Raw genomic sequence first — 23,279 nt, 5'->3', positions numbered from 1 at the left:
TATTAAAGATGGGAAGGATTTGAGACTATAAGTCATGTTTAGCTGCAGTCAGTGGCGGGTTTACAGTGTCGGGGGCTCTAAGCAGAAATAAGATTTGAGGCCCTGAGGATAGCTTACAAAAAAGCATGAAATATTCTTTTCATAAAGTGCTACATACCGTGTGTTTAAAATAACATAAAGAGCAAAATGTTACCATAAATAAACAAAATAATTTTTATCCAAAACCATAAATAAAACTCGGGATATTAATAGTGAAATATTACATGTATCATTAAAAAAATGACATTGGAATATTAATTCTTAAAGTATATAACTTATTAATTTTTTTAAATAAAATGTTCTATCAAACCATCAAACATAAATAACACCCCAATAAAACCAGATTTGCTAATTTTCAGCACACTACTGATTATTTCTTATATTTTTCAAGATTCAAATGACATGAGAATGATTAAGAGAGTTAAAAAGACACAATGTTCAATTAAGTGTGCCCCACGTTTATTACTACGATAAAGGTACAGGTATCTATTTTAATATTATGCTATTCTTTAATGCTGATAGTTGTCGTGAGACGGAGCCTGATGGTGGGGCTGTGGTGCCTGGTATCCCTTGATCGGCTCACGGTGCACCTCCGCGATGAATCCGCTCTTACCGTCAACGTGGTACGTGACGGTACGCTTGTGGCCATCGGCATCGATCAGGTAGTACTCGCCCTGAGTAGAGTCATCCTTGCGAGCCTCCTTCTGGCCGTGAACATCACCGGTATGGTCATCATGCACATCGTAGTGATACTCGTAGTGCACTGGTCCGTGATGCTCCTCTTCGTGATGGTAGTGCTGGGGCTGGTAGTGTTGTTGATGTCCGTAGTGGCTTTGAGCACTGACGGCGGCGACAAGAGCCAGAAGTACCAAGAACTACACAAAGAAAATCCAAAATGCAGGATTAATAATCTAAAGTTAGTTTATGTAAATCTCTACAAACCTTCATCATTTTGAATTTGGATGTAATGTTTTGGAAATAATGGTCCAACTGTTTCGGCAACTGCGGGTGTTGTGGAGGAAAAACGCTTTTTGAATGCATTTTTATACCCTGACGTTTTGACGTGAAAGGAGCAAACGATGAAAATAAAGGAGACAATTTTCTACAAGAAGAAGTTTGGAAAGTCACGATTCGTTCGTTCGATTTCAAACTACTGAAAAGAAACGCACCAGTTGTATGGTCTGGTTAATGTGAAAGGAATAGTAGCACCGAGTTGAAGGATTATATAATCACATATTACGATATAGACACTTGAGTCCACAGTTCACTGGTTGATGTTTTATGCAAAAACGACATCAAACAGGAAGCACGTCTACTTAAAATAGTTGATTGTCAAGGTTATGATGCAGGTACATGCATCTTTTGAGCAAGCTTATATTTTTTGTAGTGCACATCTAACAGCCGAACTAACAGATTAACCTCGTCATTAGATAAGGATAATGATTATAGGTGGGATGAATTTTAAATAAAGGATCAATAACGATAAGCTATTCAGAGAGACAATTCGTAAGGAGCTTTTTTGATTACTGATACTGATGAAATTTAATAACACTTTAAATGGTTTCATACCATGAACCAAAAAATCATGTTGTACATTCGTTTTATTTCAAATTTCCCAAATGGCACATAATAAATTTGATTGATTTTGTCATTCTAGATGCAAAAAAATCACATTCTTGTATCGACCATGTTAAGAAATGTAACTCGAATTGACAATTTTATTTCATTTATTTTATTTTATTTTCAATGATTTGCCTCTACACAGCTGAATAAAATTAACTCATTCAACATAGATATATGTATCAAAAAGGGTTTAAAATCTGGCTGGTGTATGATTTGTAATATTTTATTGTTCTATCTATGTTTACATTATATAAATTCGGATTAATAATGATTCATAAACATAAGAAAAGCAATCAACCTAAAATATAAACTAAAAAATCAACAACATAACACCATGAACAAAGAAAACGTAGGTAAAGATTTATGAAAGAAAAAACAGAATGATGCCAACTAGGAAAAAACAGCTATACAAAATAAAACAATAGTAATACTAACACAGGAGTATGACAAAATACAATAAAAGTTATTGATTAATGAGGAAAATGAGACAAGATTGATGTATATTTGAATGGCACTGCCGCTGGTTTTGTTTATTTGTTTATTTGTTTATTTGTAAATGTTAAGTGATTGCTCATCATTGGCCTTATCACTGATCTTATAAACTAAACTTATAATAACATAAAGCATGTAAAGCATGTAAACATAAAGCAAGGTACAATGTAACATCAGCACAAAATAAATAACACAGAGTATCACAGCAAGAAAAACAGGTTAACTTAGGGAATTCCAGTCAAAAGAGTCATAATGTGCATTAAATCTAATAGCCATCGCAGTCAAAGGTTCATTATCGCTATATGCACGTCTAGTTTGGTCAACTCTTAGTAGCCTAAAGTTTCTTAAAATACGAGCAGATACGTGGAAATTAACTCTAGCTAAAAGGTCCGGTGAATCTAGCTCTCGTAGGACGATTTTTGTTATGAAAAGATTTGCGCCGTTTCGCGACGAGTAGCGAGAGACTCGGGTCTAAAAATTAAGCACCGGGTATGATAACTAGGTCTCGCTGCCACGTTACGCCAGGGTGTGAACTGTAAGACCAAACGGGTGATTTCTTTCTGCACTGACTCAATCTTATTCGACCATAACGACGACGATGGGCACCAAATTACTGAGGAGTATTCTAAGATGGATCTGACTAGTGATTTGCAGAGTGCGACAACACAATGTGGGTCGGAAAATTCTCTCGACGGACTGCGTATAAATCCTAGCATTCTGTTCGCTCTATCAATAATTTCGTTATGGTGCACATGAAAGTCAAGTTTACGGTCAAGGGTAACTCCTTAGTCTTTTACTGCACTGTGTCGATGTAATTGTGTACCGGAGATGCAGTAGTTAAACACTATTGGACAATTAGAACGGTGAAACGACATGGACGAACATTTATCAACAGAAATTTGTAGGTTGTTGTTCAGACACCAGTCGGAAAAAGAGTCGATCGATGCTTGCAGGACAAGACAATCACCAAAACACCTCACAGGAAAAAAAAAGTCTAAGATCGTCCGCATACAATAAACATTCAGATTCCCTTACTACAGTAGTAACGTCATTAAAAAATAGAGAAAACAGCAAAGGTCCAAGGTTACTACCCTGTGGCACGCCTGAACAACTCACGAATTCCCTAGATGTCATACATTCAACTTTCTCGCGATATCGACGATTGGTGAGGTAAGATTCGAACCACTCCACTAAAGGGGTAGAGAATCCAAGACGAGCAAGCTTAGCCAACAGCAAGCGATGATTCACCCGATCAAAGGCAGCCTTAAGGTCGGTATAGATGACATCCATCTGGGCTCCCGAAGCGAATGCAGCATGGCAGTGAGATACAAACTCCACCAAATTGGTGGTCACACTGCGGCGGGGGAAGAACCCGTGTTGGCGTGTTGATATCAGCGAGCGGCAACAGTTCAAGAGCGAGTTCTGGACGACGACTTCAAAAACCTTAGCACCTGCAGGCAAAGTAGTAATGCCACGGTAGTTTTCCACTAAGCTCTTATCCCCCTTTTTATGCACAGGAAACATGTAGGACGATTTCCATGCTGCTGGAAACATACGCTGATTGAGAGAGAGTGTGAAGATACGAGCCAGAGGTTCAGCCAAAACTTCGCTGCATTTGGCAAGAACTGCGGTTGGAATACCATCAGGTCCAGGGTTGTAGGATGGTTTGACCTGCTTGAGCGCCTTTAGCACAGAATCTCTGGAGATGTTTATGTCACGCACATTAACATCGACCGCGTCGGAGGGCACGTTGTTGAGAGCAGCATCCAATGAGAAGCCAGGAGCTTCAGTGGCAAACGAACTCATGAAACGATCGGCAAATAAATTGCAGGTTTCCTCTTTGGTACACGAAGTTGTTCCATTAAAGGAAACTATAGCTGGCAGGGAGCTGTTTTTCCGTTTTGTGTCGACATACCTCCAAAATTTTTTCGGTTTTCTTCTTAAGCTGAACTGTATACGAATCAAAAAACGAGAGTGTAGTTGTCTATTATAGCTTCTATATACATTGTGTGCAGCGATGAACCGCAATCTCGATTGTTGTGTTCCACTGTTTTGGTAAAAGCGATAGCAGGAAGATTTGTTTCGTTTTAAACGGCGTAATTGAGCATTACCCAACGGTGGACCCTGTTGTGGACGTTTTATAGGGTAGCAGGCAGATAAATGTTCCGTAAATTTCCGATTGAACATATCGAGTGCATGGTTTACGTCCGGGTTTCCATCAAGGAATGACCAGTCAGAGGATTGCAGTAGATCATTTAGAATCAAAAAGTTTGTGCGACTGTAGTCGAGCATGCCTGATTCTTGATGTGATGTTGTGTGATGTTCTGCTGTGGCTAAACCGTTCGGCAGGCATAGCTCTATAGGCGGATGATAGCAATCAATAGCAACTATGGGGAAGGGTGTTATTGCCGGTGGAGAGCATTGTTGCAGGATATCGTCGCATACAAAGATCAAATCGAGGTAGTTATTCGACGCATTATGAATTTTGTTAATCTGGTATAGTCCGTTGCTATTCATACAATCAAGAAGAAGGCGACAGTTGTCCGTGATCCTCGAGCATTCGTAGTCAACTTGGAGCATAAGTGGATTTGTTTCATCGGGTATCCAATTCAGGTTTGACAAATTGAAATCCCCGAATAACAAACACATTTCATTAGCTTTACACGCTACGTCGTCAATAGTTGAACAGATTGTGTGAATAACCGACGTGTTATTTGCCATGTCAGGAGGAACATACATTGCACCGATAACATACGTTTTCTTAATGCTGTAAATCTTTAACCAAAGTTGCTCGACAGTGTCTGATGTAGAACATAAGAGTACTCGCAAATGTGAGGCGACAGCTATGAGAACCCCACCACCTTTGGTTTTCCTACTATTTCTGTCATTACGGTCCTTTCTGAAGACGATATAATGGTCCGGAAACAACTGTGACGAGTTAATAGAGGAGTCCAACCATGTTTCAGTCAGGATAATGACGTCGTAATGAGTAGTAGAAACATCGAAGAACATCGAACAATCGAATACCTCATGACATTTTGTTTTTAGTCCTCTTACATTATGATATGAAAATAACAAATCGTCAGTATTATTTAAGGAGGCAACCCCTGCAGGAATGACATGACCGTCGTGCGTTTGTGTAAGTGTAGGTTCTGTACTGTAGCAATAGTGCTGCTGATGTTGCGTAGTGTTGGGTTCACGATCGTTAAGTAGCCTGCACGAGATGCTGTTACTACAGACTGCTTCAGTGGTGGTAAAGTTGTTTGTTGTTGGAGGAACAATCATCAGGTGAGTGCGTAAATTATCAACAAAAGTTGTTTCGGCGTTATTTGGCTCATATGCGGTGTACAGCTGATTAGCGAGCGTGCGAGTGTGCGTGATGTGTGTGAATTGTTTATCGGTGTTGATAATTAGTGGGTTTGCGGTGTGGGTGAAGTGCGTGGAGTGTGTGCTGAAAGTATTGTGTGATCCAACAGCTGTGGTGATCGAATATCCTGCGATGTAGATTGGGTTGTGGGTGTTGAAAGTCTCATTGGCGGTAGACGAAAATTTGCACCTGGTTGTTGAGCTCGGTAGTCGACAAATTCACGCACCGATAGACTAAGCGGCCAAGTATAGGGGGAAAAAAGCCCTTTCACGTTGAGTAAGAGGCACTAACACCTTAAATGATAGAAATGAGAGTGTTGCTGTGTTTGTGCCTTGTCGTATAAGGCAATATGCAGTGACATCCTCAATGGACAAAGCATGTTTGACCATTTGCACTATTTGGTCACTGGATGTATCTGGAGCGAGCCGGGAAATATACAATGCGCACTTCTGCACCGTAGACTGAGCGGGGACTATTTTGATCGGAAATGTAGTTGTATCTTTGTTTGTGCCTGTGATCATGGGTGGAGCTCGATTTTTGCGATACATATCATCGACCGGCTTATTATTTTGGTTCTGGTTGTTATTGTTTTGGGTGTTGATGGGTCTGGCGCCAAATGTAAACAAAGTATGGTTGTCAGTAGCGACTTCCGAGAACAAACGTTTTGACCGATTTATGCGACGAATTTTTGCGGGAGGGTGACTGCTACGTGGAGTTTTTAGATCAAGTTGGCTCATCCGTGCAATCCCAGTTTTGATATCATTAGTCAATGGCTCCATAACGGTCTTGATGCTTTCGGCTACTGTTGTAATTGCCGCCTGGAAACCAGATTGCATGGCTGCGTCTTTTACGAACTTGGTGCGCGGATTCATAAATACGTTGTTGCAGCCAATACAGCACCAGTGTAATTGTTTATATTCCGCAATGCGCAGGAACAGATCAGCAGGAACCGAAGTGCAACGCTGGTGAAATGGAGAGTCGCACAGGCAGCAGCTGATAGATGCCTCCACAATTTCCATAGTGCAGGCGTTGCAAATACGGGCCATTATACGGGAGCGGTGCAGGTTTTCGTTGCAGCAACAAGAGCGATGGCGGTTAGGACGCGCGAACTCAGATGCTATCCGAAAAACGAAATTTACGCGAATTTTTTGGTCAGCAGAGATAAACGCACTATTGAACGATAATGGAACGGTGTTCTAAAATACTGTGATTATACAGAAACCGGAAAATAGTGTGATAAACAGCGCGATTTTCCAGAAAATATACGGAGCGAAATGCGAATGCGACTTTTACGTTAAACGTCAAACGATAAAATGGTTTTGTGTCCTAGAAAGTTTTCCGTGTTCATGTGTTTAAGTTCTGCAGTACCGCGAAACGTCACCGTTCAAAAGCATCGTGCTGCAGTTTCAGGTTTCACTCAAGGCGAATCTTATAAGTGTCCTTCCGACTTAGCATCAATTTCATTGGTCTTCATCGGATAACACAGGTAAATTGGATTCTCTTCCTGCAAAAAGCAAGACAAGTAAGCTTTCAGGGTTCGGAATTCGAAGACGCATTATTATTCGTCAACCAGTAAAATAAACGTATGGGTATGGGTTATCTGCCTTTACATTTATGTGCCGTTAAATTTCAGACTATTATCATTATTGGGACCCTTCACGATTCTAGTTAGTTTTTTGTATGGAGTTTAACAGTTGGAGGCTGAAATCATGTAAACACTCCATACAAAACCACACACAAAACTCGGCTGCAATTTTCAGTCTAGATTATTCTAGCCTCAAAGCTAGAATTAGATTCGAGTACCTGCTCGAAAACACGGTGTTGTCTACCTTTATTTCAAGGTGCATTAAAGAGATCACGTGGTGGAATCTAAAGTCAAAGTGTATGTAGTCCAGGAGGTCTCATACTATGTTTTTTATAACTAAATTTGAATATCATTTTTTGAGAGGATGAGTGAAAACTTTTGTTCAAACAAGCTTTCTGGAGGCTTGACGAATACTCAAAACACTCTTAAAATCTTCATTCAGAAGTAGAAGCGATAAAAATCAGCCGTCTATATTCATACACCTTGGGATAAGCCCACCTGTATATTAAACTCACACAGATAGCTGCTCGAAAACTGCTATACAATGCAAACAGCTGACAGGTTGAAATTTCAGCCTGCGAACTCACAACGGAAAGGGCCCCATTATTCGTTATTTTTCTAGTTTTCTTTCACGTACACACATTAAGCAAAATATTGATCACAAAGAACGTTTGAAATATTCGACTAATACTCTAATTCAATATTTTGTTTCTAATAATGGTTATTTTGATGAACGGACGCTCCATGATGCGGCTGATATTGGTGGTGCTGGGGCTGCGGTGCCTGGTATCCCTTGATCGGCTCACGGTGCACCTCCGCGATGAATCCGCTCTTACCCTCAACATGGTACGTGACGGTACGCTTGTGACCGTCGGCATCGATCAGGTAGTACTCGCCCTGAGTAGAGTCGTCTTTACGAGCCTCCTTCTGGCCGTGAACATCACCGGTGTGGTCATCATGCACATCGTAGTTATATTCGTAGTGCACTGGTCCGTGATGCTCCTCTTCGTGATGGTAGTGCTGGGGCTGGTAGTGTTGTTGATGTCCGTATTGGCTTTGAGCACTGACGGCGGCGACAAGGGCCAGAACAACAATGATCTGCAAAGGACGAAACATTATAGAAAACAGCTGCAAAAGCACGAGAATCGCTCATGCAAATACCTTGGAATACATGTTGCAAAATACTTGTGAGGTGTTGTGTGTGGGGCGAACAAATGGTCACTGATGCCAAAAATATGGGTGAGCTTTCTTTATATAGTGGAGTAAAAGCATAGATCATATTGAGGAACGTTGCAAAACAGAAAGAAAATTAAGAAAATGTACCGAAATTCGACATATTGTGGCCACTCATGGGGATCACGACTTTCCAAATGCGCCAACCGGTTAAGCTGGACTGCTCCATTTGAAGTGAAAGGGATAGTGGCAGAAAGTAAAAAAAAATCAAAGAAGGAAATCTTTCCAAAGTAGGGTTGAAATGGAGCATAGCTCCATTACGTAACAAATGATATTCATGGGCAAGGTCATAGTAAAATTGCATGTATGAGATGTTTAATTTAGTTGAAAATCTTCTCGCAATTGATTATTATGATAATGATTCTTGCATTTTTTGTCGAATCGTATATTTCAATTTTAATTTAAAACGTTTATTTGTCTATACGTTGATAAGTTTTTATTATATTCCATCATGATGGAAGCCACTTGATGGGAAGTACCACATACCCTAGCAATGTTATTTTTAGAAGAAAAAAAACTAGTGCTTAACACACTTTAAGTTTTCATGATAATTATAAAAATAATCAACAATGAAGAATGAAGGAAATATTATTAATCTGAAAAAAATTGTTATAGTAAATATGAAGTACTATTAATCTGACTAATAATCTATCAAGAAACAGTTGTCAGAAATTCTTTTATATATCCGTTTTCTATTTCCAGCCAATAGCAAAAAAAACAATCCTTCATCGGCGTTTGTTAAGATTTTTTTCAGGTTGAAATAATGTAGGCTGAAATACAGAGGCTAATGCTTGTGGTTTTGTATGGAGTGTTGACATGATATCAACCGTCAAGTGTCAAACTCCATATAACACAGCTGGGTAATATCGTAAAAGCCACCTTAGCTAGTAAAGTTGAACAATCATCATCAAATTAGTATGATGATATATTATTTTGATAATTTAGTAATTAATTAGATAAAAAGATGATACGGTCAACTAGGTCGTTCTTACGACTAGGCCGTAAATTTAAAAAATGAAAAGAAGGAATCCGGGCACTACTTTGAAGGATACCGTGCATTGAAAATGAAATTCTTTTGCAAAAAAAAAAAGATAGTTGAAACTATTTTAAATACCAGCAAGGAGTTAAATTTGCATTGTGTAAAGTGTAATTCAATCGATTCATTTCAATGCTAGGAATACGGTTTCGCTATGCTTGGAATACTATGGTTTCAATGGTCTGGTTTCAATTTAAAGGAACATGTCTCTGATGCAAAAAATATTACACCGATAGTCAACGTTTTTTTATCATGTTTGACTTAGGTGGCATAAAGAAGCCATTCATTTTACATTGCATTATTTACATACATTACAATGAGTGGCTATAAATAAATTACAACAAAAATCCACTTGAAAAAACCATAATGGTTGATAATGTCACTGTTTATTTTTTGTAATTAAATACAACGGATATCTTTGAACCCATTCCGAACATTTGTATTGGGACTTTTTTCAAGTTTCGTAATTTTAACAAATAACTAGCGGACGGAACGCGGCGAGATCTACAAAAAAGAACAAAATTGAGAAAGTTGAACCAAAGTAACACGGGTTTTAAAAAATAACATCAAGAGACAAAAGAGTCATCTTCATGTTTGTATGATTCATGTTTTGAAAATACATAATACTTTCATATGTGGAGTACGCCTTGCATCAGGAGAAGAGTTAACTTGATTGGACACTTTAGAATAAGAAAACGTGTTTCGATAGCTCTTATTATTGCGAGTTCTTTCTTGCTACTAAATTATTTCATGGGTTTCAATCGTTGCCGAAGTTGATCAGTCTCTACACAGTTTATGTCCGAGTTCATTTCTAAATTCTAGCATATCTCCAAATTCCCGTCAAACATCTGCCACCCTGCCTCAGCAAGACTACGCGTAACAAGACCCATTAAATAAAAAAAAATGCAATAATTAAGAAACAATCGTTAGGCAAGCCGAATCAGAGAATACTGACATGCGCAAATGTTTTATTGTCTGAGTGTATGATCATGCGGTACTCACATACGCCTCTGAGACATGGACACTGTCCAATTCTGACGAAACCCTCTTAGCCGCGTTCGAGAGGAAGATGCTCTGAAGGATACTTGGCCCCGTATGTGTGGAAGGACATTGGAGCAGCCGCTATAATGACGAGCTATACGAGATGTACGGCGACCTCACTGTCGTGCAGCGTATCAAGCTCGCCAGGCTCCGGTGGGCTGGCGATGATTTACGCATGGAAACGGACGACCCAGCCCGTAAAGTCTTTTTAGGCCGTCCACAAGGACGGAGGAGGCGTGGTAGATCCTAATTGAGGTGGCAAGATGGCGTGGAGGCGTCCGCCATTAAGGCCGGAATAACGGACTGGCAGACGAAGGCGCGAGATCGTCAGCGGTTTCGGACACTCCTGAGGCAGGCCAAGACCGCAAAGCGGTTGTAGCGCCGGATAAAGTAATGTAATGTATGATAATGATGCAGCAGACAGCATTCTCCAAAACTTCTAAATGAAAAACCAATACAAATACTACTATATTATAGCTTACAAACGGATCTATGAAACATTTTTCAAATCTATATATAATATCCCATCTATTGAAAACGCCTCTTCGTCAGAACGGAAAACAAATAATCTACGTGAAAATGACGCGCTACTCGGATATAAAAATTAAGGATAGGTAACAAGTTCGCAAAAGATCACGGTGAATTTCGTGACAGATACTTTTATTTTTGGTTATCTAAGCGGTAAAAAACCTGTGCGACGGCAGTCGGACTTATTTCGATAATTTAGGTTGTCCATCATCGTTGTTTCCGGTAGTGAATTTTTTTCAAAACTATATTCACGTACTAGCCAGTATTTGGTGTAAGAAAATGTTTATTTTATACAGTAATTTTTCAAAACAAATACGCATTTCGTTGTTTTTATATAAACTAAGAGTCTTTTATATGGAAATGAATCAAATAATGAAATGATAAAATGTCGTTATTAAAACTACTGACTTTACAAATTTTAGTGCTGATCTAGTTGGTTTAACTTGATTCAGTTGCCCTGACCTTCACCAATTTGACCAAGGTAACAACCTGACAATTGGTCTAGTACAACTAAAAGGTATATTTGGAAAGCCTAATTCAACAATCCGGGTTGGGTCCAAATCAAACAAATTGGGCCGGTTTGCTGGTACAGTCGTCAACTCGTACGACTCTAACAACATGCCTGTCATGGGTTCAAACCCCGAATAGAGCGTGCCCCCCCATACGCAGGACTGACTATCCTGCTACCGTAACAAAAAGTCACTGAAAGCCAAGCCCATTTCACTAGTGAGTACAGGCAGGCCTTGACCGGCAGCGGTTGTTGTGCCAAAAGAAGAAAAAGAAGAATTTAAACAATCGCGCGGAGTTTTTTTAACAGCCCAGCTGTCACAAATAATGACAGCTGTTGAAAAACAAAAAAGTTTTGAATGATGCTGTTCACATTGAAAACTGAGCTAGAAAAAAATGTATAAAAAAATCGCTTGTAAAAGCGAACTAACACATGTGAAGTTTTATCTCGGCGACCCCTTTAGGCAGGGGCCCTTTGCGGCCGCTCAGTCCACTTATAGGAAAATTCGCCTCTGGTTCTTCTTCTTCTTCTTCTTTGGCACAACAACCGCTGTCGATCAAGGCCTGCCTGTACCCACTAGTAAAGTGAGCTTGGCTTTCAGTGACTTTTTGTTACCATAGCAGGATAGTCAGTCCTACCGTACGGTCTATTCGGGGCTTGAACCCATGACGCGCATGTTGTTAGTCGTACGAGTTGACGACGGTACTACCAGATCGGTCGCCTCTGGTTATACCTGAAAAAACAACAATAATGGTAATTTTATGGTTGTAAATGCTAGGCACTCAGTATGCTGTAAGCTATACAACTAGCAAACGAATTTAATTCCGTTTGTGGTATATTATAAGTGCTTAATTGAGCGCGTGTATTACAAAAAAATAATTTTGTGTTGTACAAGCCCGTTAAAAGTGTTTAGTCTGTACCATAGGTGTATCCAAATGATTTATCCTTTTAACAACACCAAGTTGTTTGCCTTATTTTTCAGCTGCTTGTGAAGTATTTTTCATATACTTCATATAAATTTATGAATTATATTAATAATATTAATAAGTAATTAATAATATAAATTTACTTTTACACCATTTTGCTTTTTTTGGTAGCATGTTGGGAACATAGTCAGGTGAGCTGGATATTCCTGATCTATACAGATTAAAGGAAAACACAATAGATCACTTTCAAATGTTTAGTAATAAGAAAATTTCTACGATGGTTTGAATAAAACATTCTTATCAATAAACGAAACCTCCACATTATTCTTCTTTTTGGCGGATGCCGGATAAAACAGGCCTTCGAGACTTATTTTAGTACCACACAATCAGATAGTCAATCCTTGCTTCGGGAGACGATTCATATGAGATTTGAGCCTATAATGGGCATGTTATTAAGTCGTTCGAGTTCTAGGTCCCAATTCATGTCTATAAGTTCCATCGCAAAAAATATATACAAGTTCACATATAGATAAGTTTTATCGTTAGTTTATTAACATTATTCGATAAATTTGTATGACTATACTATTATTTAATGTTGATAGTTGTAGTGAGACGGAACCTGATGGTGGGGCTGCGGTGCCTGGTATCCCTTGATCGGCTCACGGTGCACCTCCGCGATGAATCCGCTCTTGCCCTCAACGTGGTACGTGACGGTACGCTTGTGGCCATCGGCATCGATCAGGTAGTACTCGCCCTGAGTAGAGTCGTCCTTACGAGCCTCCTTCTGGCCGTGAACATCACCGGTGTGGTCATCATGCACATCGTAGTGATACTCGTAGTGCACTGGTCCGTGATGCTCCTCTTCGTGATGGTAGTGCTGGGGCTGGTAGTGTTGTTGATGTCCGTAGTGGCTTTGAGCACTGACGGCGGCGACAAGGGCCAGAACAACAATGATCTACAAAGGACGAAATATTATAGAAAACACCTGCAAACGCACAAGAATCGCTCATGCAAATACCTTGGAATACATGTTGCAAAATACTTGTGAGGTGTTGTGTGTGGGGCGAACAAATGATCACTGATGCCAAAAATGAGAGTGAGCTTTCTTTATATAATGAATGAAAAAACGAGTAGATTGTATGGGGAATGTTGCAAAACAAAAGGAAAATTAAAACAAAGTAACAATATTCGGTATCATGGGGATCCCGACTTGCCAAATACACCAACCGGTTCAACCAGACCGCTCTATTTGAAGTGAAAGGGACATTGACAGAAGGAAAGAAGAAATTTAAAACAATTTCAAAACTTTTTTGGACCGAAATGGTGTATAGATTCATTATGTAAGGCGTGGTATTCATGATCAAGGTTACTTCAGACATGAAATGAAAGGATGCTTATTAAAATACTGTTTTTTTTAGTTTTCATTGTTGGTTATACGGCAATTTAAAATGGGTTTCGAACGATGATTAATTAATTTCAGACAGTGAGATTGTAACAGGTGTAATAATTTTCAAAGGATTAAGCACAGTTTTATCAGTGATTCAGTGATTTTTACTCTTGCTACATGAAGCATATTAAAAAAATGTCTTTTAACACTGTTTCCTTTCAAAATCCTTCAACCGGCAAAGTGATGAAGATGATGGCTCTTTTTTCTAATGATAGTGAATTGCATATGGCTAATTTGGGGTGCATTAAGGAAAGATAAGCACCTAAGTAGTCACAGTATTGCGGCCCTGTTGATGTTTCGAGCGGTCAGTGATTCGAGAATTAGGCCGCACGTGGCTGTTTAGTTTGCATAGTGCTAGAATCCCCTTTCCTTAATCAGATTTTGTTTCCAAAATAAAAGAGTCTCAGCATACAATTTTGAAGTAAAAAAAAGCTCATCTGTAACATAATCTTCTTGCGTAATTTTTAAAAATATCAAACAAAATATGCAGAGTTCATCATTTTTATGCAGATTTGCTGTCAGCTAATATTTCGGTAGGTTTCGTTGTTAAGATAACCAGAACAGTAAACCAATGAACGATTTTTTTCTATGACAGATTGTAATGTTGCAGTCAATCGCGATAAATAAGTTATTTTTTACTTTCAACGATACACGGTAAATTTTGATTTGTTGACTGTTAAATGCTGTAAGCTCCCGCCTAAACTTGTAACAATAATTCACTTTGGATTTTATCTTAAATTTTTATTTATTTATTTATCCTTTTATTTATTTTTTATGTATTAATTAATTTATTAATATATTTCATTATTTATTTATTTATGTATTTATTTCATCTATTTATTTATTTAGGTTTAGATTATCTGGAAAATTACTGCCTACATAACACATATAATTATACATCTAAATCGAACATAACTTTGACAAATTAAAGCTCAGAAAAAAACCAACGATTTACTGCACAAATGAATGATAAATGAGAAAATAAATTTACGAAAAATATATATTATTAAACAAATAAATTTTGCTAAACATTCCTTTAAAACTTAATCAGATCATAACAACAGTCGTCATATAATAGAAATTTCTGGTATGAAATATCACCAATATCACGATAATTAATCCAATAAGTAAAGAGAAAAATAGTATAGTAATCGGAGACGTACTACAAAATAGTGGTGGGAGTTTAATTTAAAACAAAGGAACTACTTCATTTTTCAAAAGGAATGAAACGTGAACCTAAATCACAAAAGAACCGACTCAGAGCTAAGACGACAAACTGTCAAACGGAGGGAGGGGGGCTTGTGCTTGGTACTGGTTTCGTTGCTTCTTTGTTTTTAAATAACTAAAATCGCCATCGTTTCCAGCGAATACCCCGTCATTAAGGGTACAGAGAATATAAAAATCAATCATCTTCAATCAGATATCAAATCTTGCACCAAACCTAACAGTGTTCAATATATGCCCAGTGAGATGTACCACGTCTCAGCGGGCTAGGAATTTCAGTTTTTGTGTATTTTTGAGTTAGTTTGAGAAAATGTCATTTTAGACTTCTGCCGTATGTATGCCTCTACTATCCAGTATTATTATACGCGTTTTGTATAACCCAGCGATCGGCAAAGTATAGCTCGCGAGCCGCTCTAAATGGCGGATCTAAACAATTCATATATTTAATAAAACTTTCACACATTTTTGCTCTTGGTTTAACAATTAGACTCTTCACGTGAAATTCTACGAACAGATTTGTAGAATTTGGCTCTTTCGGTCACAACGTTTGGCGACGGAACGGAACGGAAGCGTTCGATCCCACGCATTCGATCATAGTTAGCAGCGGTTCGAAGCAAACGACACGTTATTCGATGCGAACGGCACGAAATTCGATCGTACCTGGAAACAGGTGTAATTCATGAAAGCACCTTTGATTTGCAGCACTACAGGATCAGCTGCGCATGCATCCAATAATACAAACATCCGCAAAAACATTTCTCACGTGTTGCTGAACGAAGAGCACAACAGTAAATTAGTGATGGATAATTTCAACAAAAATCCGGAATCGCTTCCGAATTACTCCGCCAAAATTGGAAGCGGTTCCGGAAGGTAGGTGCAAAACTCCGACCTCGGAGCCGTCTGGAGCCGTTCGGAGCCGTTCGGAGCCGTCCGGAGCCGTCCGGAGCCGCTAGTCGGCAGCCGGAGCCGTCCGGAGACGTCCGGAGCCGCTAGTCGGCAGCCGGAGCCGTCGGAGCCGTTGGAGCCGTTGGAGCCGTTGGAGCCGTTGGAGCCGTTGGAGCCGTCGGAGCCGTCGGAGTAGTTGTAATAGTCGGAAGCATTCTGAAGCGCATTAATTTCCGGATATTAGTGATAATTTTATTATGAATATGAATATAATTTATTATTATAATATGAAGTTTTTTTGTGTGTGTTTTTTTTTTTCAAAAATAAAACCAAAAATAATTGTTTGCACCGTATATATATATAGGAAAAAAATTATTCAAATTAGGAGGTCAAGGAGCAATAGAACTATGACGGGAGGTGGGTTTGATAAAATACGAGACAACGAGACAGACGAGTGTAATTATGGCAGTTTACCGTTGTTTTTTACCGAATAACATGATGGCACATGGACAAGACAAAGAATATAACTATCAATCATCCGTCGATCTTTTATGAAAATAAAGATCAATAATAGTTTGATTCATAGTTTTTCCCTATATATATACGGAGCAAACAATTGTTTTTGACTTTATTGTTTAAAAAAAATACAAAAAAACTTCAGAGCAATAAATGAAGAAGACCCTTTTTTTACTCGTAAGCTATTTTTTAAAATGAAATCATCGCTGATATCGGGAAATTAAAGCACTTCAGAGGACTTCCGACTATTACAACGACTCCGACGGCTCGAACTGGCTCCGTCGGCTTCGACGGCACCGACGGCCTCAACGTCTCCAACCGGTTCCGTTGGCTCCATCGACTACGACGGCTCCGTCGGCTCCAACGACTACGACGGTTCCGACCGGCTCCGGACGGCTCCAACAGCTCCAACAGCTCCGACGGCTCCGGACGGCCCCGACGGCTCCAGACGGCTCCGGACGGCTCCGACGGCTCCGAACGGCTCCGGACGGCTCCGACGGCTCCGGGCGGAATCGACGGGTTGAATTTTTCGGAATCGGAGCCGGAGTAGCAATGCTCGGAAGCGATTCCGAGCCGTGGGTGCGATTCCGGTTACCCATCACTACAGTAAACGAGTACATGTATGTCTACGGTCCTACTGTGCATCACCCAGCTGTTCTATGACATGGGAATCTTATATTGCGTCGTCTAACGCAGAGAAAATCAACCACATTCAAACTCAACGCATCAGATAACGATGTTATGGAGTAATGGATGAGGTTTATCTAGGGCCCAACACAAATTTGATTAGATTTATCATTTATAAAACATTTTATCATAGCTCTAAATTCGATTTACAGGGCTATACTATACACAGTTTAAAACTAGTATTTGTGGTGAGCCGGAGCCTGATGATGGTATTGCGGCTGATATTGGTGGTGCTGTGGCTGCGGTACCTGGTATCCCTTGATCGGCTCACGGTGCACCTCCGCGATGAATCCGCTCTTGCCCTCAACGTGGTACGTGACGGTACGCTTGTGACCGTCGGCATCGATCAGGTAGTACTCGCCCTGAGTAGAGTCGTCCTTACGAGCCTCCTTCTGGCCGTGAACATCACCGGTGTGGTCATCATGCACATCGTAGTTATACTCGTAGTGCACTGGTCCGTGATGCTCCTCTTCGTGATGGTAGTGCTGGGGCTGGTAGTGTTGTTGATGTCCGTAGTGGCTTTGAGCACTAACGGCGGCGACAAGGGCCAGAACAACAATGATCTACAAAGGACGAAAGATTAGAGAAAACAGCTGCAAAAGCACGAGAATCGCTCATGCAAATACCTTGGAATACATGTTGCAAAATACTTGTGAGGTGTTGTGCGTGGGGCGAACAAATGCTAACTGATGCCGAAAATGTGGGTGAACTGTCATTATATAGCGAAAGGAAATGTATTCATCATGATACGGGAATACTGCTAAAAAGAAAAGTTACCAAAATTCAGCAGGGTCTACGGCATGCCAAATGCACCAACCGGTTGAACCAGACCGCTCTAGTTGAAGTGAAAGGGTTGAGACTAGAAAGAAGAAAAAAAATTGGCAATTAATCTGCTGAAACAGATAGGATTGAAATGGTGCAGGGTACTGTTATGTAACGCATGATATTCATTGTCAAGGTCATAAATGATTTAAACGGAAGACATTTGTTGTATCATTCAATGTAGTATTGGTGAAAAAATGTTTTATGAAAATCAGTAACTAAGGAACACCGCTGGAGCTGCACGTATCCGGCATGTAATATTAGCTTTGTAAGTTTGTGGTCATTGTCGTCCTCGGGCGCGTCATTGGGGATGAAGATTGATCCCCAAGAGTTGATCGGTGCATGTTGTTGACGCTCCTCTTCGTTAAAAGTAAAAATAAGGAAAGTACCCGAAAGATTATGGTAACATTTTGTCAAGTGCTCCGACTGGTTGAGCAGGAAGGATTTAATACCAGATAATGGTGTTTTTTCCTACTATCGATACATTTTTGCTTTTTTATACTTGATGTGGACTTGTTTTTGTGAATGGGTGCCGAAGTATCTGTTTTTTTGTCGTCATCAATGTCATTTTCTGCATAACTGCAACATTGTGTAAAGTGGCTTTAGACTATTTTATTCGATTTATAAAATATTTGTTTCGTAACTTTGTTACAATGACTTAAAATTATATGATCAGTATTTCTCTTCGAACTTGTGATGGAAATTAAGAGGTGCATCGTGGAAGCCTTTGACTGGTTCTCGATGGACTTCAGCAATGAAACCGCTTTTTCCTTCAACATGATACTTCACAGTACGCTTATGACCATCGGCATCGATTAGATAATATTCACCGTGGGTCGAATCATCTTTACGCGCTTCATGTTGGCCGTGAACATCGCCAGTGTGATCATCGTGGACGTCGTAGTGATATTCATAATGTGCTGGTCCATGATGCTCTTCGTCGTGATGATAATGCACTACATCATGTTGTGCATCGTTGTGTGTACCGTAATGATTTTGGCTGCAAACAACAACCACTAGTCCAAGTATTCCCACAATCTGTCAAAAAAGTGCACTGCTTAGTAATTTGTGTTTAGAAAAATCAATATGTTTTGATGTAGAAGATATTTATACCTTTAGAAACATGATGTTTGATGTAATTTCTGCTTGTCGTTTTACGGTTATCTACCAATCACTGATGCCTGGTCCATTTCCTGTGATGGTATTTATACCAAAGTTTGAAACATCTTCGTGGGATGGTTTCACTTTCAATTGAGAAAGTGCGATGCACAAACAGGATATCTCATTTTAACCATAACCGGGACATCTATCTCCTTCTATCCGATAGTTAAACTGTGAGCGTTTCTTTAACTTCAATTAGGCAATCGGCGGTCATAAAACTGTACCAATATTACATTCGTTCGATCGAAAAGGAGTTTTGGGGTCCGGTTTGTCTGCAACTGGTGGTGAATCAGGAAACACTATGAGATGATGCTAGCTGCGAGATGAAGCCTGTTTGCGCCTGAGTAGGAAATTCACATTGAAACTGGTTTCAATGTGAAGATCATCAGTTGCAACCAGTTGAAAGTGATGCTCAATGAAATGAGGCAATGCATATGAGGTAAACGGCAGATTTTCTTCGGTGGGGATGAAAATGATTAACTACGTTTCTGGTATTCATGCAGCTGAAGTATCGGAGAAACGTTGTTAGAAACATTTTACAACGTACATACAGCGATTATGTACCGGAAGCACTTACAACATTGTATTTTGATATGGCAGCTATGAATCTGATTGATCTGCGAAGAACGATTGACATAAGACAAAAACGGTCTTTTTTACCAAAGCCATCTGTAGTACGGCTAATTATGAATGTAAGATTATCCAACACCATATTAAAATTCTAAATTTTCCCTATTTTTCTAATTTTTTCTCCGAATGTTTTCTCATTATAGTGGAACAAAATTTGAAACATATAAGATTTAGATTTATATTTATTTTGTATCTAATTAAAGAGCTCCTAACCTTAATGTAATATTAAAATTCTGTCGAGTAGGAACTTGCAAGAGCCTTCCTTCTGCGGAATAAATTTGTAAATTTAATAATTCACTCCATAACTTATTTTATCTAATAAGCAATATCAGCTTAAGCTGTATTGAATATGCAAGGGAAGTATTTTACATTAATATTCACTATGATAGAAATTATTTTTAAAATATTCATTTTATTGCTTTTACATTTTCAGGATTCTTCGGTTGTCTCGTTACTACAGTGTTAAAAAAGGCAGAAAAGGAAAAGAAGAGGAACGACTTTCAATGTGCAAGTTATGTATTTCGTTGATTTGATGAAGGAATGTGAAGATCTGTATGCCTGATTAATGTATTTTTGAATGCGTGAGAATACGTGAGAAGTATTTGGGATCATAATTTGGGCATTTTTCCATCATTAACGGTAAAATCAAACATACTGAATCAAAGGGAACATACAGTGCGTTCCTAGCACATGGAAGAAACGTGACGATTAAGTGCCAGTGAGGATAGACGATTGCTTATCGGCACATGAGTTTATATGCACATCCTAATACAGGAGTAGTTTATGTCCTGATCTTTAAACTTTAACAAAAAATATTATCAAGAACAAATATACTCATAATTTTTGTTTTATAGATAACATTTGATCTAAACAATATGACCGAAGCCGTTCTTACTGAATAAATAAAAATATTTCTAAAAATTAAAATTAATTTTTTATGATGTATTCAAACGTGTGTTAAAAGTTGCAAATGTTGTATTGATGAATGTTATTTCATGTATCTTAATTTATAACGTAACAATGTGTGAATCGCAACCCAAAGACACTCTTAAAGATAGTTAATTTTTTGAACTAAAAAATCCTTTGAAGATTCCATAATTTTTTCTGAAGTTATAAAACCGAAATAACCTCCTGCGCCTTCTTTCCCAATCACGGGTTCTGTTCTGATTTGGTATATTCTCCGAAATATTATTTAATAATCCTTTTACTGGTAGCCGAAACACTTTCGCTTGAAATCCTTTAGCTCCGTCTACTTTGTAAACTACTGTGCGGTTGTATCCATCTGGGTCCAGCAGGGAATATGTTCCAACGACGGCATCTCCTAGTCTTCTCTCTTCGTGTGACTTTATGTCATTAGTTTCATAGTTGTTGACAGCATAACCAAAACCGTAACTTAGATCATTTGCTTTTCGTTCACTACTCAAATTAATTGCATGTATAGTACTACAATTTAGCCCAATCATGATAAAGCATCTTAATATTATCTGGGATTTTCGTGTGCTACCTAATATCATTATTATCATTCTACAATATGATTTCGATAAGGTAAAATGGATACGAAAAAAAGCAACAAATAACTCGGTAAACTTAGTCCTACAGATTGTCTACTAGATAATGACAACTGTGTGCTTGATCGTATCATATTTATACGACATTGACTGAGGAACAGCCCAGATTGCATATTGCGTGACAAAATGCAGTTGGAAGGGTTTTTTGTAAGGGACATATTGCAAGATGCATGGTGTTACTAATTGGAACGGCAATTACAGCATTGACGCGATAGACTTACTTGAAAACAGCTGCTAAATTGAGATTATGTCATGTAAACTCAGCCAGCATGTAAATATTTCTTCTCGTTAGTGAGTCTCACATTGTTTGTAAACTAGTAAACTGGTTCATGTTTTTAGGCTGGATTAAAATCCGGCTCCGATCATATCAGTGAGATTGTGGTTTGTCAACCGTGGTTCAGGTATTAAGCATGTTTAGGATTCGTATTGCGAATGTTGTTGTTATGTCATCAGACATGCGAAGGCGTATACTGGAAATGAATTGTTGGCAAGATAGGTAGGGTTAGATCTAATTTTTCTCTCCGTTTGTGAGATATAAAATCATTTGCAGCCGGCAAAAATTAGCCATTTGCAAAAAGACAACAGCTCTTGCCCATTAAAAATAGAAAGAAAGTACCTAACATGATGGAAAAGGTAAAGCAATAATCATTAATTTCAAAATTACTTGACACTAACAATTGTTCAATTAAAGGTGTGCATTGCAGTGTTTCTGGCTGTTGCTGCAAGTACTGCAGCAGCATTTCCAGTAGCGCGTCAGCTTTACGGTGAGCATGGCCCAGTCGAATATCACTTCAAATATTCTGTACATGATGATCGGAGTGGAGACATAAAGCATCAGCAAGAAGAACGGCACGGAGATAAAGTTACTGGACAGTATAGTCTTAACGATGCGGATGGATATCGACGTGTTGTGGATTATACCTCAGACAAGGATACCGGATTTGTTGCTAACGTACGTCGTGAGCTAATTAAAGGATTCCATCAAACTACTTCGTCTACAAAAGCTGCTGTAGTTCCTGTAGTAGAGCTATTGAAACCGTTACCTTTGGTTTCAATAAACCCTCATATTGAATCTTTCCATACTGTCGAACAGGCACATTATGTGAAGGTTCATAAAGTTAGCCCCAAGTTGAGCGAGCCGATAGTTTATACATCTAAAAACCGTAACACTGTGCATTCTCATACCAGTTTCAAAAGTGGAAATATCAGCTATCAATATTAAAAAATGTAAAATCTGTAAAGAATAATAAAACATTATTATCGTGTATGTTGTAAACGTGCGTTTGAAAATAGTTTAATGTGACACAGATGAAGTCTTTTGAATAATTCAATTGTATGTCGTTACACATGGGTAAGTTTCCACCCATAAGCTTAATAGCAATGGTAATACACTTAATTCATTGAAAAAATAAAAAAATAAAACAAGAAAATCATCTCACGTTTGTTAAATGTTTTGCTTGGACTGTCAATATTTGAGAGTAATATAAATTATTCTAATATAATGACCCCCCGTTATACCACATGTACGAATAACTGGTTATAGAGGAGTCTGGAATCATATACATCATCCGGATGGTATCGCTTCGACAATTACGTTCTGCGACAATTATGTGGTGCATAAAATTCTACCTTTTTAAACCAAACTATATCATTAAGATATTTGAAGTATTGGGTCCAGGTTTTGTTTTCTCCATCACCCACTATACCACATGGGGCTTTCGATCGGCGAAAATCATTAAGGACTTATTCTTTGGCCTAGAATCGTATCTAAATTTTTTCGTAGCCTCCTATAAAACTATTCATGAAAAATTCTCCACCAAACCCCATCATCTACCATCTCTGATTGTGTAGAAATAAAAAATATGGAAATACATATATAATACGCAAAGCAGTTTACATTTACTCATACTTAACTTTAGCAGCGGTCGCCCTAACACGGACATTTTTTCATTCTTATGCAA

At 38.8% G+C, this 23,279-nt stretch overlaps 5 protein-coding genes across 7 annotated transcripts; 1 reads left to right on the top strand and 4 right to left on the bottom strand.

Moving 5' to 3' along the window:
* Positions 1-451: 451 nt before the first annotated feature.
* Positions 452-1,041, bottom strand: LOC120903234 (larval cuticle protein A2B-like). Its single transcript, XM_040312525.1, has 2 exons — positions 982-1,041; positions 452-914 (listed from the first exon to the last, which is right to left on the bottom strand). The coding sequence occupies exons 1-2, from the start codon at positions 988-990 to the stop codon at positions 549-551; spliced, it is 375 nt and encodes a 124-aa protein (XP_040168459.1). The 5' UTR covers positions 991-1,041; the 3' UTR covers positions 452-548.
* Positions 1,042-7,721: 6,680 nt separating this feature from the next.
* Positions 7,722-17,809, bottom strand: LOC120904481 (larval cuticle protein A2B-like). 3 transcript variants are annotated; one of them, XM_040314491.1, is made up of 3 exons: positions 17,764-17,809; positions 17,386-17,700; positions 7,722-7,889 (listed from the first exon to the last, which is right to left on the bottom strand). In XM_040314491.1, exons 1-3 carry the CDS (start codon positions 17,773-17,775, stop codon positions 7,818-7,820), a joined length of 399 nt encoding a protein of 132 aa, XP_040170425.1. In that variant the 5' UTR covers positions 17,776-17,809; the 3' UTR covers positions 7,722-7,817. The 3 variants fall into 3 exon arrangements, with proteins under 3 accessions (XP_040170425.1, XP_040170423.1, XP_040170424.1); XM_040314489.1 differs by lacking the exons at positions 17,386-17,700; positions 17,764-17,809 and adding an exon at positions 8,268-8,321 and having other exon boundaries at positions 7,726-8,204; XM_040314490.1 differs by lacking the exon at positions 7,722-7,889 and having other exon boundaries at positions 17,237-17,700.
* On the bottom strand, positions 12,909-13,445 carry LOC120904483 (larval cuticle protein A2B-like). The gene is made up of 2 exons (XM_040314493.1): positions 13,397-13,445; positions 12,909-13,333 (listed from the first exon to the last, which is right to left on the bottom strand). Exons 1-2 carry the CDS (start codon positions 13,406-13,408, stop codon positions 12,968-12,970), a joined length of 378 nt encoding a protein of 125 aa, XP_040170427.1. The 5' UTR covers positions 13,409-13,445; the 3' UTR covers positions 12,909-12,967.
* A 742-nt stretch (positions 17,810-18,551) lies between the features above and the next one.
* Positions 18,552-19,162, bottom strand: LOC120904482 (larval cuticle protein A2B-like). Its single transcript, XM_040314492.1, has 2 exons — positions 19,073-19,162; positions 18,552-18,997 (listed from the first exon to the last, which is right to left on the bottom strand). Exons 1-2 carry the CDS (start codon positions 19,082-19,084, stop codon positions 18,632-18,634), a joined length of 378 nt encoding a protein of 125 aa, XP_040170426.1. The 5' UTR covers positions 19,085-19,162; the 3' UTR covers positions 18,552-18,631.
* A 1,986-nt stretch (positions 19,163-21,148) lies between these two features.
* LOC120904160 (pupal cuticle protein Edg-84A-like) lies at positions 21,149-22,594 on the top strand. The gene is made up of 2 exons (XM_040313967.1): positions 21,149-21,951; positions 22,010-22,594. Exons 1-2 carry the CDS (start codon positions 21,940-21,942, stop codon positions 22,538-22,540), a joined length of 543 nt encoding a protein of 180 aa, XP_040169901.1. The 5' UTR covers positions 21,149-21,939; the 3' UTR covers positions 22,541-22,594.
* Positions 22,595-23,279: the final 685 nt, after the last annotated feature.

Source organism: Anopheles arabiensis, chromosome 3 (genome assembly GCF_016920715.1).
Source record: "Anopheles arabiensis isolate DONGOLA chromosome 3, AaraD3, whole genome shotgun sequence".
NCBI classification, from domain to species: Eukaryota; Metazoa; Arthropoda; class Insecta; order Diptera; family Culicidae; genus Anopheles; species Anopheles arabiensis.
This window is presented reverse-complemented; position numbering and strand designations above follow the sequence as displayed.

Bases quoted from the DNA above. Each gene is read 5' to 3' on its own strand.
- LOC120904481 (XM_040314491.1), bottom strand. The intron at 7,890-17,385 runs GTACCGCAGCCA...AAGGGATACCAG, and splicing joins AGCCGATCAAGGGATACCAG to GCACCGCAGCCCCAGCACCA.